The 18373-nt window shown below is 40.8% G+C and overlaps 1 protein-coding gene across 2 annotated transcripts in view; it reads right to left on the bottom strand.

Annotated features, from left to right (window-relative positions):
- Nucleotides 1-15738, bottom strand: part of atrn (attractin) — a 134147-nt gene extending 118409 nt beyond the window's left edge. For both annotated transcript variants that reach the window (XM_085391408.1, XM_085391409.1), the window contains exons 1-3: nt 15268-15738; nt 4036-4119; nt 87-200 (exon numbers count right to left, since the gene is read on the bottom strand). In XM_085391408.1, the coding sequence (XP_085247534.1) occupies nt 87-200; nt 4036-4119; nt 15268-15506 (437 nt within the window). In that variant the 5' untranslated portion in view covers nt 15507-15738. The remainder of the gene's footprint in view (nt 1-86; nt 201-4035; nt 4120-15267) is intronic.
- Between the last annotated feature and the right edge of the window lie 2635 nt (nt 15739-18373).

The raw sequence follows: 18373 nt of genomic DNA, 5'->3' as shown, positions 1-18373 counted from the left end.
AATAACCCAAAAGAAGAGTTTAAGGTGTTTTTATTACCATTTATACTCAAGCGTGTTCCAAGCCTGTCACATATTTGAAGCTTTACCTGAAAGCCGCCAGAAGGGGCGCATAGATGGAGTCGCCGTCGTACACGTAGAGGTGGTCCCAGCTGCATTCAGTAGCAAAGTGGTTGAACTGTAATCGCAGAATGGTGTTGGGCCTGTAAAACACAGACAAGTTCTCAGACCTCACAGCTACATACATGTCAAACCTTATGCAGAGCAGTCGAAGACAGACCAGACATACAAGCCTGAACAGATAGCCGGTCTTTTTCAGATATCCATTTCTTTGAGCAGAGGTCGGGAACTGCTCGCAAGATTTTTAGGTTAGCAGATCCAAACTTGTCTGAGCACAAACCTTCGCCAAGGAAGCTCACTCTCTGGGCAGAATTTTTTTTACCTTTTACATATTCATCTGGTTTTCTTTGTTCTTTTAAAATGTACTTTAAGTTTGCAGTGCAGTAAAAATCAGATAAGTACAGCATGACAGATGTTTACTGTAGGTGAAGGAGGTAATGGATAAGAGGTATTAATCTGCAAATAACTGGGCATGAATTATTTCAGCCCATTATATAATATTATACCACAGTATAGTTCTAACTAACGAGGCAGCTCATTCTCTTTGTCTTAAAAATACTTTCTTTAAAGATCGAACCCATCCTGAGGTGATATTTGGATCCAAACTATAATATTATATTTATAATCCCCATATATCAGCATCACTTGCTAAATGTTGCCAATCTAAACAAAGGCAGCAGCATTAAAGCAGTTTTGAAGATAAGACGTTTGACCTTTATTTGAACTTGTAGAAGAGGTCAGAAGTCCAAAGTAACAGGATATTTAATTCCCATATATCGGCCCTGTATGCCTATATGGTGTCAATACAAAACGTGGTTTTAAAGAGTTCTACATTCCATTATTTTCACTTTGACCTTGAAGGAGAAGTCGAGAAGAGGTCAAATCTTTATACAATGCTTTCTATATTACCCTAACCCTAAACCTAACAATAACCCAATTGTAACCCTGACACTAAAACCACATTTTGAGTCTCAAAAATGCCTTCAAACTAGTGGGGACCTGGATTTTGGTCCCCATAAGGGGTGTTGGTCCCCACAAGTATAGTGAACTTCCAACTTTTGGTCCCCACAAAGATATAAATACACGCTCAATCACACACACAGACTCGCGTGTAAGAATCATAGTTCATGTTAATTTTTGACCAATAAATCAATAATTTGCCCTTGGTGGATGTGAGCCATATTTGAATAGACTGGTAACATGAGCTCTACATGCTTACAAAGTTTTCACAGAATTCACCCAAAACGCTAAGCTATCGTGTTTACAGACAGACAGAATGGCACGTACACAAACGCTGGTGGTAACGAGGCCTGTGGCGTGTCCAGTTAAAGAGCTTTGTACCTGCATTATGTTTAAAGAACCATGCAGCATTACTATTCTCAGTGCTGTGATCCCATTGCAAGATAACTATGGGTTTGTGTTGAGGCTAGCCTCTAAAAATCACAGCATCAACATACCAAATGTAAAATCGCTAAAGATAAAAAACAAAACAAAACAGGGTAACAGCAGCATTATAATCTTAAATGCATCAAAACCCTGGAATGGACTACTTAACAAGCACAAGCTGAAGGTTTTGGCATGCCTCTCACAGTGTCCTGAATTACATGTCATAAAAAAAACAAAAAAGTTGCCAGACAACAAAAGAGAAGTGCATTCAAGGCCACCAGACAAAAATTAACTAAACAGGAATCATGTGACTCTTCTGGCTACAGAAAATCTCTGCAAGCTAAGATACTTAGAAAAATGGCTGTAAGTCCTGAAGAAGTAGCGCTTTGGGAACTTTGCACACTGTTATTCAAAACTGTAAAAGACAGAAATAAAGAATCAATCTTGCTTACAATTAACACAATGCACAGATTTCAATTTTAAGCCCTCTGGAAATCATCTCCTGTCTTTGGTTTTCACACTAAGAGAACATTTGACCAGAGGTGCCCCAACGTTTCCACTCCATTGCACTTAATTGTGTTTGGAAACAAACAGTTTCTCCAGGAAACGTGTAATTTTTTATTAGATAGGACCTACTCTAAGGTTTTTTGCTTTGTTTAGATTTTTACATAGTTTTATTATGTGCAATAAAAAATATTTCCTTGTTGACTGGGTCACATTTAGCTTTGCACTCTTCCAACAGCTGAACTTGTGGAATGATACTTTCAGGACAATAAAAGGTGGATGATTAACTGGGTGATATGGTAGAAACAGTCACCACCTACAGCAACATTTTTACTAGCGTTTGTGTGTGGCCAACCACCAACTACACCTTTATATTCGAATCACATTGCAGTGTTCTGCACAAATCGGCTATGTTTTCCGTATCAAGTGTAAAAACCGTACTGCGGCGTGCATCCCAGTTATTTAGTCTACCAGCAAAACACGATTACATCAAGCGAATTATATGGCAGACAAGTTTCGCTGTTGCACAATGTGTGCTACAGAGACAGTGAATAAACCAAGTATCTGTGGCCGGGTGTTTTTATGCACGGGCAGTGTTCAGCAAAACAGGAAAAAAGCTGGCTTAATCTGATTTTGATTGAAGACATTCATGAGATCCTTTAAAAAACAAAAAACAAACTCTGCTCTAAATTTGGGGAAACATGGCTAAATGAAATCATTCAAAAGAGGAGGGAAGAAGACAAAGACCCATTCAGTGCATCTACGATGAGAAACTGAGACATACAGGATGTGTTATGAATAGTCACATTTTTCTCTTTATAATTATATTTATTAGAGTGAAGCGATGGCTCCTCCTTAATGACCTAGCAGACAAACTGGGGAATGGCAGCAGCCCCTGGGGTTCGAGTACAGAGGACTTGTGACTGGTAAATTGTTAATCTAATGTAAGCCCTTATTTTTGTAGGAAGCACTGGGACCCCTTTGAGCAAGGCATCGAGCAAAGCCACATTTTAGTAGTTATTTCATGGGCTTTCAGGAGATAAAGTCACTTCAAGCCACTAGAAATGGATTCGATACACTTAGCTGCAGAGGGAGCTTTTGAAGGTTCAAAGTGAGAGCATATCTGAAGCCCATAAAACCTCTTCAACAGTATTCTTGTCAGTGTGACGCATATAGCGCATATGTCACTACATTAACCTCTTGTTGAAGATGGGCTAAAGTCTCAAGATGGCATATAAAATGAGCCATCAGTATGTAATGAAACACTGGACGGCAGGGTGACATGGTGATTAGAGAAGCCATCCGGGAAAACGAAGGTCAGAAGTTCAAAACTATGTAAGATGTGCACGGCGAGCAGAAGCGCGATCTCCTGAGCCTTACGTGTTCGTTCTTAGTTAGCCCCGCCTTCCCCCGAATGAGCATGCTGGCTATCTGCCTGGAATGTAAATGCAAGCGGCGGGTTTAAAGTTTGGATAAGCTCGAAGCCAAAAAATCAATTAAAAAAAATAAATAAAAAAAATCAAGAATCGTCGCTTTAAATCGATACTCGGTGGCGTGGATGTGCTGACTGAAACGATAGAGAAAGGAGGCTATTGGATTTCTTACACTTGCTTTGCCATTCATTTTTATCCACATTACCAGGGGCTGGAGCACAGCAGGAGTCTGCAATGTATACTGTGCACAAACTAATCATTATAAATCCCGCCTGCAACATTGAGTTGCGGCCTCAGTTTGCACAATCCTAATCCCATCAGTCTCAACGTTTTTAGGGTTCCTTCCCACTGTTCCCACTGTTTCCCCTAATGGCAAAAGCTAATGATCAACAGGACTGTGCCAGTTTTCCCAATGGTTTTTTGTTTGTTTTTTTAAATCCAGGATGATATAATATATTCAAAGCTATTAAACTTCAATTGAAAAAGTACTCCTATTGCTAGTGCTATTTAGGACGTGGAACAAATGTGTTCTGAGCTAATTAATTCGGCGCCTCTGAAGAAGAACTTGCTTTCCCATGGCGTTGTCTGTACTTACTGTCCCTCAATGAGCCAGGTGCACTTGGTCTTGTATTTGTAGTTTCCTGGACCGTCAGTCAGATAACCAGAGGGCCCCGTCAATCTGAAAGGAACAGGAAAAAGAGAGAGAGGTCCAAGGTTACTGGTGAACATGTAACTTTTTAGTAGCTGACATTTAGCTGAAAGCGCGGCTGTGCCCATGTACAGCCTCACGGAGCGCCTAGAACAGCTGTATGCTTGTCCTGGAATTTGATTACTTAGGAAAACCTGCAGCTGAAAGACTTCGTGGAAAACTTCAATTGAAAAGAAGATTGCTTATCAAACAATTACTTCCATTTCTGTCTTTTTAAAATGTGAGGATTGATGTTTTTATATTGTTATAACTTTGACATGTTTGGAATTTGCTGTGAACATTTTGCTGGTGGACTTTTAACATCAGGGACTCAGGATGGGCCTGGTAATAACTCAGATAATCGTTTTATGATTGCTTTGTGTCCAAAATCCTAATTCTTTGCAAGAGAAAACATTCTTTACATCTTTTTTTTAAGACTCAATCCCTCTAGCAGCTCTTCTTTATCCTGTTGCCAACTAGTTGCAAATAACTTTTCCGTTTTGTAGCATTATTACACAACTTTCGCAGCCTTTTGCTGCCTTGTTCTCAACTTGGGATTCAAGTTTGTATAGGAAAAGTACCATATGTAGAGGTACAATTAAAAAAAAAAAAAAAGTGCAGTACTAATGTTTCATGACTGCATGAAACAAGAGGTTAGAAAAGAGCCACTAAGCAGAGAGTGTGCAGTTAAACACGGTCTTCTTCAAGCAGCACCGTGGTTGAGCAAGCAACAAATAGGACAAAGACAAAGCAAAGACAGCAAATTATTGTCCGAGGCCAACACCATGAGGGGCATCCACAAGCACTAATGGTACAGTATGGCATACGGCCTGTTATTGCCAATTCAATTGCAGTCTCATGACACAGCACCGGTCGGGAGATGAATTACGCAAGGGACACTTAGATGCATACAGACATTGTATCATTACTGATGCAGGTCTCAAGGTGCGAGGAGTCTGCCAACACACCCAGTCGCTCTCTTGTTCCAAAACAGTCTCTCAGCAACATTTCACACCGACGTCTGCTGAGGAAGCTGCAGAGAACACACTGCTCCCATGTGCAGTTAAAGAAGCGATTTATAGATGTCTGCAGCACAAGTAGAACATTTTAAAAAAGCGCTTTTAGCAAAATTAATCAATCGATACAAGCTGAGCAGTTTGACATTTTGCTACAGGTCCGAACTTGTGTCTTATAATATGAGTGATTTTTTTAATTTCATGTCTTTTTTTTTTTAATGGAAAATAGAAGTATTTATATCCTTTCACTTAAAAAAACAAAAACCAAAAAGCAGGATGTTCTCCTTTCAGTGTGATGTTTTTGTGTTTTTTTAAATATTCATCTCTATATTGAGAGCTTCTGGGGAGATTCCATATTGCACAACTCAGGTTTGTTTGTAGCTAGGCAACAAGAAGTGCTGCACGTTACTGAAGACTTAAGCCTGCTCCAATTACTGCAGAGGTTCAGGCCTATAGTCCCAGCTGTGTGAATTGGAGGCTCATGGTCCAAGGCTAAGGGTGTTGTTAAGGGCGGTTAACAGGCCAAATGCATGACGCTATATGACAACAATGCTCTTTGTGCTGTCGCTGCAACTTGTGGATGAAAGTTTTTAACAGAACAGCAAATCTTGGCTTGATTTTTTTTTTTTTTTTTTTTTTTTACACTGAGTCCATGCTGAATGTTGATGGCTCACCGATTCCTTTAAGAGAATACTTTCAACACATACGGTGAGACTTGTGGCAGGTTTGCAAACGTGTACACCATGTCTATAATTACAGATCAGCCAGCGATAATAAAGCCAGGCCAACAGGGACTTTCAGCTTTTGCAGCAAGCAGACAAACAGCTTCTCCCCCCTGTGAGAGTGATAAGAAAGTCATGAACTCAACACACTGATGCATGTGCAGTTAACATACTGTACTGTTGTTAAAACACAATTATCATACTTACAAGGTAAACAATATTTAAAAACAACAACAACAACAACAGGAACAGATCTGCAACCAAAGGGAAACTCATCAACCTTACAGTCGAACAACATTAGAGGAAGTCAAGGGTGACACTTCAGTAACCGAGTGATAGGACTGGCTTTGTGTTATGCCTCAACTCTAAATGAGCAAATTCAGTAGTTTCAGTTGGGCTCGTCAGAAATCCAGCAGCATCAACAAGTATCTGCTCCAGACGTAAGAGTGGCCTCTAACCAGCTTGAAACTAATTCTAACAGCAACTGAGGGCCAAAATATATACTAGGATTAAGCTGCACAATTAATTGGATTTTAGGTCTGATCACTATTTTGGCTTCCAATAATTAAATGAGCATGATCGAGTATGCTTTTGCGGTTTTAAAACACAAAGCAAATCAAATGCACTCTAAATCGCTGCCCAGCCACATGCATGCATGGGCCAATCACAGTCACTCCCACACTGCACAGCAAAGTTTCTGGACAAGTATATAACAAATGCAAATTTGTGGCACAACAGAAGGCAAAGAGCTTGCCCCTTGAAGCAGATCATTACTGTTGTTTGGGAATACTTCAGATTTAGTGCACGTGAGGTAACCAAGAAGAAATCATATCCAAAGAGTGCTGTGCGTCTGCACCCCAAAGCAACACAAGTAACACATCTGAAGGCCTGAAAGACACTAATTTGGAGTCTAGCTGATGCATGAACTTTGCTACGAGTTTTAGTCACATTCATCATGTAGGTTCAGTCGAGTGAAAAACCTTATATTATTATTTGTCTGCAAAATTTAGGATAATCCAAAAGTAAAAGCAGTGCTCCTCTGATTCATTTTGTCTTACAACGATTTATATAGATCTGAAGATGTGTTATGTTTACATTTTTGTCATAAACTTAATGAATAATCGTGACAAATAATCGTAATCTTTGATTAATTAGGAAAACGTCTCTCTAAATAGGATCACCGGCTATTCAGCTAGCAACCAAACATGCTAACAAAGAGAGAAAATTCTAAATTTAAATATTGTTTAAAAGCATTTCAAAGTATTTGGTGAATAAACAAATAAATACTGATTCACTGGCTGTGATGTAACATTTTCATATATTTTTTTATCCTATTAGATGCTTCTGTGAAAGCGACATACCCAGAATTAGGTTACACATTTACAGCTTATCAGCTGCACCCTCTGAGTTTGTATTATGTTGGGACTTGGAAAGGGTAATTTAGGACGCGACTGTGTACCTAAAGCATACCTGGGAGCAAAACACTGAACTGAGCTGGTAGTTGTTTCACTATAAATTCCTTGTTTTCGTTAAAGCTTATAATATACGAAATGAGCTGGTAAACTGCAACAAAAATATATATTTTCAAATGATATTTTTATACTTTAAAGTGGTGTAAAAGTATAAAAACGATATTGAGGCTCTTTAAGCCCTTAGGCACATTATAGCATGTAGTTATAATAATAATAGATTGCATTTATATAGCGCTTTTTCGGGACCCCTCAAAGCGCTTTACAATTCCACTATTCATTCACACTCACATTCATACACTGGTGAAGGCAGCTACAGTTGTAGCCACAGCTGCCCTGGGACAGACCGACAGAGGCGAGGCTGCCATATTGCGCCATCGGCCCCTCTGGCCAACACCAGCAGGCGGTAGGTGAAGTGTCTTGCCCAAGGACACAACGACCGAGACTGTCCGAGCCGGGGCTCGAACCGGCAACCTTCCGATTACAAGGCGAACACCCAACTCTTGAGCCACGATCACCCCAGTATTAGAAATAACAACACCTTATCTTTACTTTCAGACAAAATACACCCTGATTTTAAGATTTAAAAAATCCCTTAGTGTCTGTGCTTTTTGCTAGTGGCAAAAATTGATATTAGATAAAATGCTTCATTTCACAGAGTCTGTTCTAATACAAATGGTATTCGTGCAGCTGAGCCAAGTGGTCTGCAAAGGGTAAAGTGGTGCAGCTTGAGAGCAAAGCAAATAACTGCTTATTCAAAGGCGACAACAGTCCTGTTTCAGTGGTACAGCCTGGAGAGGCACGCTCAGAGCATGCTCAGACAGAGTGTAAATGCTACAGAGGCAAAAAGCTTTTTGCCTCTGTAGCAAAGAGAAGAAAGCGGCCGATTACAGAATATTAGAGGGGCGATGTCACATTTTCATTGGTGGTCATGATTTAAAAATTTGATATGACTTTGAATGTCATCGGGAAGAAATTTACCACGACATTTAAAGCAGACAAAAATCAGTAGCGCAGCAGTGTGGCCATTAGTTAACTGGAGGAGAGGTGGCTTTTGTAAAGAGGGGCTAATCGACTAATATTTAAGCTACACAAGAGACTGAACTCCATCCATCTTCACCCGCTTTATCCGAGGCCGGGTCGTGGGGGCAGCAGCCTAAGCAAAGAGGCCCAGACCTCCCTCTCCCCAGCCACCTCCTCCAGCTTATCCGGGGGAACACCAAGGCGTTCCCAGGCCAGCCGAGAGATATAATCTCTCCAGCGTGTCCTGGGTCTGCCCCGGGGCCTCCTCCCGGTGGGACATGGCTGGAACACCTCACCCAGGAGGCACCCAGGGGGCATCCTTGTCAGATGCCCGAACCACCTCAGCTGGCTCCTTTCGATGTGGAGCAGCAGCAGCTCTACTCTGAGCCCCTCCCGGATGGCCGAACCTCTCACCCCATCTCTAAGGGAGAGGCCAGCCAGCCTTCGGAGGAAGCTCATTTCTGCCGCTTGTATCCGCGATCTCGTTCTGTCGGTCACTACCCACTACCCAAACTAAAATGATCAACAACCAACACTAAGATATACACATACATCAGCAGTGCATTAATGGAAGGGACTCTTTTTAAAGTTGTTGTTTCTTTCCCATACCTGGAAACAAAATCCTAATAGATATACATTTGAATGAATAGATTCATTCAGTCACTAACACATAAAAGGATACACTGGGCAGTTTAGATCATGACAGCTCATAAAATTGGAGGAAAACCGATGGGAGAACAAAAAAGAAAAAACGGTTTCATTTATTACAAAGCAGTTCTAAACATTTATTAAGGACATTTCAAAGGAGCTCTTTAACACACAATCAACTATTAATCTGTCGTTTCAGCAGTTCCATTACTGTCATTATTTGATGAGAAAGCTTAGCGTGAGAACGAGTGAAAAACCAAAGGACTACAGCAGGAGTTGGGGAAACTAAAACAAAGCACAGTCACTAATATCCCCCTCATTTTGCTTTTATTAGATACGTGTAGTAGAGCAAGATGTGATGAATGTGGGGAAAGCAAGCAAGCATCCGAGCCTACGTAATATATTCCCCAACTACTCCGCTATCAGTTCACCCAAATTACATTAAAGCATTTCCAGAAGCCACTTTAAAGTTGAGAAACAAGCAAGAACTCCCAAACACTGAGGGGGTGGCACTATGAGAGCACTTAGGATTCAATATGCGCTCTTTACATAAAATTATTAAAAAATAAGCAGGTAAATTGAGACACTTCCAGGTTTCACATTAATTGCAACCAAAACTGGTACTCAAACCAGTGCCAGAACATGAACAGGCATCAGACTCTTTATGCACCACCCCGTCCTGCTGCGTATGAAAACTGGTTGGGAATCCCCATTCTATGAAAAAAAATTAAATAAATTATCTCCGCAAGAGTTTTATGTCATGCTAATAAAAATGTGCATTTGTGTCCAAGAGTCTTCAAACCAACAGGCATGAAGCAGCCTTTTGTTGACACTATGTGATAGAGATCAGCCTCATGGCTACAGTCGTTAATATGACAAGCAAGGATAGTAGCTACAACTTACAGTTATAACTGTCACTTTATTAGTTTTTAAAGCTTTTTAAAGCTTCTCTAACACAGTGAGCCTGCATCCTAGTTTAACAGCTCCAGTCAGGCAGGAGAGGAAGAACATCCATCCATCAGCTACAGCAGCTAATGAACTGTTCTTCCCAATCTCTTGCTCCACTCGTTTCCTGTCAACTATTTGCTTTCATCTATTAAATGAAACCATACAATTAGCAAAATGTACAAGAGGAAAAAACCCTAGAAGCAATTTACAGTGACTGAAGGTCCCAGGTGAGCAAACAACAGCATAAAAGTAGAAATCTGCAGCCATTACAGTACTCAGAAAGGAGGCGAATCTGCCTCTGAGAACAATTTTTAAAAGCACCTTAACAAGAATCTGCAGAACTCAAGTGTTCAGAATGAAACCAGTCCTTACATGCAAACAAAGATCTTACAATTTTCTATTGCTCTTGTCTGATGAAACTACTTTGACTGTTTGGCCGTAACGGCGATCATATTGGTTGGAGAAGAAAAGAGTTTGCAAGTATAGGAACACCAACCCAGCATGGTGGAGGTGCCATCAAGCTGTGGCCTGCTTGTTGTGGGACTTGGGGAGAAATTTAATTTGAGCGGAAAAAGGTTTTTAATGTGTTTGAAATATAAAATTCTGATAAATATTTATAAGACACTTCAAATTAAAATTTCCCCACCGTGGAATCAATAAAGTCTGATCTTATCTTTTATTAAACATTAGTTTTGTCAGCATCAACAGTTATGGGGGGTTACAAAACCTTTCCAAAGACTTTTAAAGAAAATTTAACTCACTAACAGTTATTACCAACTGACAGGTCCCTCCTGATTCCAAAGGTGGAACGTAAGCAGATGTCCACATGTAAGACGTGAATTGTCGGAGAAGAAATTATTAGAAATAAGAAGTTAAAGGTTTGTGATAAAGTCTCAAGCTAAAGACTTTTTTTTTTATTATCCATTTGCTTTAATCCTCTGTGGACCTCGCACACCCAGGGGCGTATAGTACAATCGTTGAACAATAGATTTTAAAGACAGCAAGCATTTGTAATTGAATTTTTTAATTTCAAATATGAAGAATTAAATAAGGAACCTGTACTTTGTTAGTGGCTATCACAAAGCCCTAAACTCAGATAGAAATTTAAAACGAAGAAGAAGGTGGCTGCCTGAAACTTTGAAGTCAACACGACCAAAGGTTAACAAAATGTACATAAACTGGTGATGCAGTAGGATTAATATTAAAGTTTCCCTGACCCAAAACAGGGGAATAACAGAATTAAATATCCATGGAAAACTAAGTTAAACTATATGTAGGAAAATGGGAAATGAGTAGTCTCAAGTTCTTCAATAGTCCTTCAAGGCTTCTCGAAGAACATTCAAAGCTCTTCTTTGGATGTTGGCTGCATTTGTTCTGTTCTCTGTAAAGATGACCGAACACTGCTACAATAATGTTCAGGTCCTTGCTCTAGGGAGGTCAATCCATAAATAAACCATTGACAATCGGATGCTTACCCAATAGTATGGCATGGATCACCAGAATCTGCCCTCTTAGATCCATCAAGTTCAACAAGATCCTCAACACCAATGACTGTAATGCAGCCCCAAACCACGACAGAGCATCCAGTGTGTTTTACAGACGGCTGCAAACAGTCATTATTGTAACTCTACACAATCGACACATGTTGAAACTTCAAATTTCGATCAATTATTCTGCAAGACCTGTTGTTACTGTTTTTAAGATAAGATAAGCTTTATTAGTCCCACACGTGGGAAATTTGTTTTGTCACAGCAGGAAGTGGACAGTGCAAATGTTATATAGCAAAAATTAGAATACAATAAGAATAAAATAGTGTACATAACTGTACAGAATAGAATAATAAAATAATATATACAGTAGAATAAAATATACAATAGGATAAAAATAAAATACAAATGCTTTATACAACTGAGTAAAAATACAACTTTGTCAGAAAAAGAGTATTGCACTTAGTGTTATTGCACATGTGTGGATGTGTGTTTGATCAGATGGAAGTCCAGTTCTTGTGTCATTATGCATACCTCAGTCTTTTCTCCCATCTTACTTACAGTTTATTTGCCGTAGACAGATTTTTAGGCCTTCTTTTGTCCTGCACTAGTCCAGCTTCCTCCACATACTTAAGAATAAACAGTACACCTTGTAGAGATATGCTAAGCGTGCAGCTAATTATTGTTTAGGAATCACTTTGTTGGTGCAAAAATAATATTCTGTCTCAGTCAAACCGTTATCTTTGGGATTTTTTTCCCCAGAAGGCTGCTAGTAACAAAGCGCCTAAAGATACAAATCAAGTTTTCTGTCATGTGCAGACAACAGTAGTGCGTCCCTTGTTTTGGGTGGTTTTTTTAATACTTGGATGATTCATAAGTCAGCATTAAGTGGCTCCAAAAATAAAAATCCCCTGAAAATTTCCATGAACAAGAACTGGACTGAAAATGAGTGAAAAGGATGTGCAAAGAAAAACCCAGAAAGCCTGGAGACCTAATGTTAAGACCACTCTAAAACAAAAGAAATGAGGGGTGCTTCAAGGCTTTTGCACAGTAGTGTATATCAAAAGAACAACAACAACGACCCCCTTCTTCATGTTGATTTTTGGCCCTCAAAGCTAGAATAGGGACTCCATTTTGGCACACCCCTGTCACAGAAAGCTGCTTTTACCAGCATTCACCGAGCCTTGTATGGCAGCATTGTCTGTATGCTAAACACGGCCTCAGACCACAAGCTCTCCGTGAAAAACTATCAGCACTTTGACCGTGTTAACAAAGTAACACAGCGCCGATTCCAAGCAAATGTGGAATCACAGCAGCAGTACGTTTACCGTTCCACTTCAAGATGATTAGCCTAGGGTGATGTGGCTTCAGTATCACTTTTAATGCTGGACCCACTGACACAGGAGCGCTGACAGCTGAACATTACACTGTACGAGAGTGGCCTGTTCTGCTATTAGCGAAGTTCACAGTCAGACAAGCAGCACCACAACCAGTCTGGCAGCACTGTGAAACAAAGAGAGATCTCCGTTTTTTTCCACTTATCAGCAGAGTTTTTCTTCTGATGCCAGGATGAAGCTTTTAAAAGAAGCTGGAAAAGACAAACGTAGCAGCCTTAGAAAAAACGGATTAACTTTAATGAGCCCCGTAGGGAGGTTCATCCTAGCAGTTGACCCCCTGGGTTGTATTAAAGCAGTCCTGAAAAAGAACCTAAAGCTTTGGTATTTTGATCAAGGGCGACTGAAAGAGTATGTCTTATACTTTTAATGCATGCCAGTCAACCACCACCCTACAATAAAAGAGCGTGGCGTACAAATAAAGATCTACATAAAAGCCAACCACTGGGTTTGTCAGCTGTTTAGGACAAAATAAGCAAATTCCATTGACTTTAGCCTCTTCTCTATTACACATTACTAACTAATGAGAGAAAAATCATAAATATTAATAAACAGAGTTTAACTCCATTCAAACCCAGCGTTCTTAGAGACGGGTACCCTGAACGCAGCTGGTGGTCAGCGATGATTTCCCACACTGATAGACTGTCGAGGCTGATACTCGAGTGCAACAGAATCACAGTTTTTATTCACAGCCAAGATGAGCCATTTCACCCAGAGACCACTTAAGCCCAGTGTTCTGAAACATTAGACACTCAGCAGCCATTCAGCCTTCATTTCACCTGCTCAGATGTGCTCACCAATCGGCTGCACTAATGTGGAAATTGTTCCAGCTTCCCTTCCCTTCATCATGACCGACTTGTGAGCACGCATAACACAGCAGGCCTCCCGCTGGCTCTGCTTTATGACCTGGCAAGACTGATCACAAGCAGAGGGAGCATGACACAGTATTAAATAAAATGCTCTGGACTCCCTTTACGAAAAAAGAGACGAAAATCCGCTGCCTACAGGGTGGACCCGACTCACACGTTCTTAGCTGCACAGACACGCTAGCTCATCAGAACAAGATCACCTTGCTTAACAGCGAAAAGAAAGAAAGCAGAAGTGTAAAATTACTTCAAGAGGTCACATTTGAGCTCTGTCAAGGAAAAAAATGATTTGGGGAACAAGATGTTTTTCTAATTCGGTGCTTGCTAAATGTCATAGTTGAAGGATGAGCAGAAGGGCGCGATGCTATGGAAAGTGATCAATAATATAGTCGTGACTGATTCCGAGTGAAACTGTCATCAAGTACTGCGGGATAATTTCCAGATCAGAGGACAAACTCCAGTAATGCAAAGTGACAGTAAAATGGGAACAGAGGACGGGCACAGCGGTAATAATTGCCAGTTTACAACTTTCGAAAATGTGCAGCTTTGGCATTCACACACTCGCACACAAACTAGTGGCACTCATGGTTTAAATCAGAGTTAAAGAAAGCCAACACGGATGTGGGCAGATACGAGGGGGGTGTGGGGGGCGATTGAGAGATGATGCAATAATGGGTTTGTCAAGTGGTACCTTCCTCCCACCTCTCACTAACCTGGGCAGCTCAGCTATAAAAGCACAAAGTGCTTCAGTGCCCCCCATCCCATCCCATCCTTTGACCCTGAGCTGCTGCTGTCCTGGCATCAGCACACAATATCAGTTATCTGAACGTTTCAGTGGGCCAAACATCATGCAGGCAGCTTTTCAAAGAGTCCCGTGAAGCTGAAGAATGCAAAGCGTCTCACCTACTGGCCTGAAAAAGTGGGACACTACCAACAGAACAGCAGTCTGGTTTAGTCAGAGATAAATTACTTGGTTAGATTGAAAAAAAAAACAGAGGCTAGCAGAGAGTGCTACAAGTCAAAATGGTTTTGAGGGGCAGTCTGTCTGTCTGTGCTGTCAGATTTTCTAAAGAATAATGTCAGACTACAGAGGAAACATGCAGCCCGGCTACTCCTCATGGTTCCGTCCTTTCTGATAGGTGATCTTAGTCAAGAAACGGTGTGTACGAAAACAGGCTGATGATCTGCGTGAATGAGTGGCAAGATGTGACACTAATTCGGATTAAAAAGCTCTGAAGCTCAATGTTGGTCAAATGTTAAATACCACATTCACACAGGCATAGCCGTCCAACCCACACACTTGAATCATTCAGCAAACACATGCTGCATTTAAACAAGGAGGACTGTGGCCTTTGGGGGGGAACCGCTTCGCTTGTAGCTGGGGCAGAGGTAGTAGCAGACCGGTACTTGAACGCCTCGAGTGTGGGCTGCTCGCCATCTCCAGACAAGGACTGTCAGGTCTGAATTAGCAAACATTTGGCGCAAAACAAGGCAGACGTAGACTCCACATTCAGCTTATGTCACTGCTAACAGTAGGCTATAATCTGCCAGTGTGTTTTACATTACCTGAATCGCCCTCCGCAGTGCTGGCATTGGTCCCCAACCCAGCCGGGGAAACATACACATTCGCCAGTGGCGGTGTTACACTGGCCGTTCATACACGGCTTATCGCACTCCTTGGCCTCGGTGAAGCCAGGCAAGCCGGACAGCAGCCCGATAACCGAGAGAAGGAGCGCGGTGGTCAGCATCAGCGAGCTCCGGTCCCGACCAGAGCCCGAGCAGGCCCGCCGCGTCGCCCCGTACATTCTCTCACAAAAGATGGCTGCTAGAGGCAGGCGCTCCGCTGACTTCGGAGGTAGCGAGCCGACGAGCTACCTGTTGATGTAGTTCCGTTTATTGGACCAGAGGTACGGTTTCCCTGGAGGGAAGGTTTAGTGTCTTCGCTGAACCTGGTTTCTGCCGGTTAGTTGGTTTACATCTTTCCAGTGGTTGTGTTTCCCAGCGCCGCACCAAGCCGCATATTTACATCCAGAAGTGACGTCACGACAACGGAAATGCGCAACGGAAGGAGGCAGAGCGCGCAGGGCTTTAAACTTTTATGTTGGAAGACAGGAAAAGTCCTTTCGTTTTCTCAGACAGCTCCTTAGCAGCTTTCTCTTATTATTTTTTTCTCTAAAATAATCACCGTCGTCCGTTTGCTGCTCGTGTTCTAAGCGTAGTTCGATGTTTATTTTAATATTTTTAATACAAAATAATGATATATAAGAAATATGACCTCCTTCCTCCGCTCCCACTACAGGACATAGTTCACATAAAATCAGACTATTTACGATTTAAATGTTTATGCTCTTGAGAACAGCAGCTGTTGATATTAAATTCATATCGTGGGTTTATTTATTCATTTCATTTTAACCCTCTCAGGCTCAAATTAAACTTTGTGTTGCTAATGCACAACTAAGTCCTGCAGTGGTACTTCTGAGTTAAAAAAAAAAAACCTCATAAAATATGTATGTGGGGTAATCAGGTTGTTAGTTTTTAACTGTTGCAAATAGGCAAAGCCTGCCTTGAGAGGGTTAAATCAGATAATTGATAAGCCTATACAATATTGCCTCTTAAATGTTATGATTTTATAGCCATATTCTAAGCTTAAGTTAAGTTAACCTATTTGGCTATTTAGCTTAAACTTTATAATCATGCGTCACTGAATATGAGGAAAAGTGTATACCACTTTGATTGTTATAGTACTATAACTAGACTTTCCATGATGCTTTGCGCACACAACAGGACACCGTTTTTAGTTATAGCTTGTGAAACTAAGACTATTAACCTTGAATTCTAATCCGAGATGCAGAATCTCACAAATCATCTTACATGTTGTGGTAGAGAGACAAGACACTGAAGGCAGAATCCTAAACCATAAGTGAGCCTTTGTATATCTGATAAATGGTCCCAAACAAAATGCAAAAGTTTCACTTGGATTTATAATCCAAAGAAAAAGAAGTCCAAAAGAAATGTAAAGACCAGATGGGCAGAATGCCTCCTGCAAGCTCTGCTTTATGATGTAGACACACCATAATACTTCCACTTAAGCTTCTCCATTCTTTCTCTGTGTCCAAACAGCTGTACTTTTCATCTCTCATAATCTTTCTCTCGGCTGTCCTTCATGTTCTTCTGTCTATAACCTCATAGTCAATTACTGTGCAGAGTTCTAGCGATTGTGTTCTTTGAGACTACAATTCCCATCATTCACTCATGTCGTGGCAGATGTTCTGGGGTTATTTGCCATTTTTCTCTGGCTAGTATTCTTTCCAGAGTCTTTGAAATGTTCTTCTCCCTACCTCTGCCATGCTCATTCTGTACAGTGTGGCTCTCTTTGAGTTTCTTGGTGATACTTCTCTCTCCAGTTCTTGACACTTGGAAACCTTGTGATAACTTTGTATGTCCATCCCCTGCTTTCTGATCATCAACAATTCTCTTTCTGAGACTAACCTGATTTGTTTTTGGCACGGTACTTCCTCAGTGACAGCTAAAAAGCCTTGCTGAAGTTTTTATTGGAAGATAACCTCCAGTTTTAACTTGATTTTACAAGCGTTGAGGATTACAAAGCTAAAGCGCATAGTTATCCCTATCTGTAAGTGGCTGAATACATCAAGTTACGCCAAAAAGAGGCCTTCCCTTTATACACAATTTGATATAAGGGTTATCTTCAAGGTGTTCGTCCTGTATCAACACTGTATTATATGGAATGACCTGGTAAATTTTGTTTGTTTTTTTAAATCCTGTCTTGTCTGGCAGCTTTTGCAAATGTACTCGATAATGAGGTTGGGAAACCACAATAACGCCCTCCAGGGGTCAGAGGCAGACTGAACTGGATCCAGGAGGCCATCCGCAGCCCCCAAGTTTACTGAAGAGCAGATACCACACATCTTGGTGATGTTTAAATTTTGAGAACATGTGTAGCGTCACCTTATGCCATACAGAACGTTACGTCACTGGGATGGTTGGTTGGTTGTGGCTCATAGACTTACATTTGTTTATTTTAGCTAACTAGTGAGAGAATCATTAACTGAGGGGATCACTCTTGTGCTGCCCGTCTGTAACAATGAGTTTTACACTAAGAAACAGAGGATATACTGTCCACTTTCACCGTCTCTTTAGCTGTAATTGTCTCTTTGGTCAGCTGCACTGAAACGGGAAATTCCAGCTGTTCACTGTAATGTTCAGGTTTGTAAAGCACTTTATAAAAAACAAATAAAGTGTGAAGGAGCATCATGAAATATTTCAGATGTCATACAGTTTTGTCTGTCTCAGCTTTTAAGGCTATACTGAATTCATCTTTATTGCTGGCGCTTACTTTGATATAATACTCTCATCACTCTTACTCACTCTCACTTTGTAAAATGTATGAAAGCACATTATTAGATGAGCTCTGTCACGTTGTAATCTTCTATTTCAGTGCATCATATACATGTGAGAAAATATGTCAAGTAAGAGACAGCAAAATGATTTATAGGCCTGCTGCCTCAAGAAATATTCATGTTTGTGTCTGAATTTCTTAGCAGTCATCCCGACTGATGAACAGGTGATTGTTATTTAAAAACAAAAACAAAACAACAACAACCCCCCAACACACTGACCCAGAGACTCCAGACGAAGGACACAAAACTTTACA

Source organism: Rhamphochromis longiceps, linkage group LG19 (assembly GCF_057381845.1).
Source record: "Rhamphochromis longiceps isolate RC_006_pf linkage group LG19, R_longiceps_female_GT1.1, whole genome shotgun sequence".
Lineage (NCBI taxonomy): Eukaryota > Metazoa > Chordata > Actinopteri > Cichliformes > Cichlidae > Rhamphochromis > Rhamphochromis longiceps.
The sequence above is the reverse complement of the archived record's forward strand: the minus strand, read 5'-3'. Positions and strand labels throughout refer to the sequence as shown.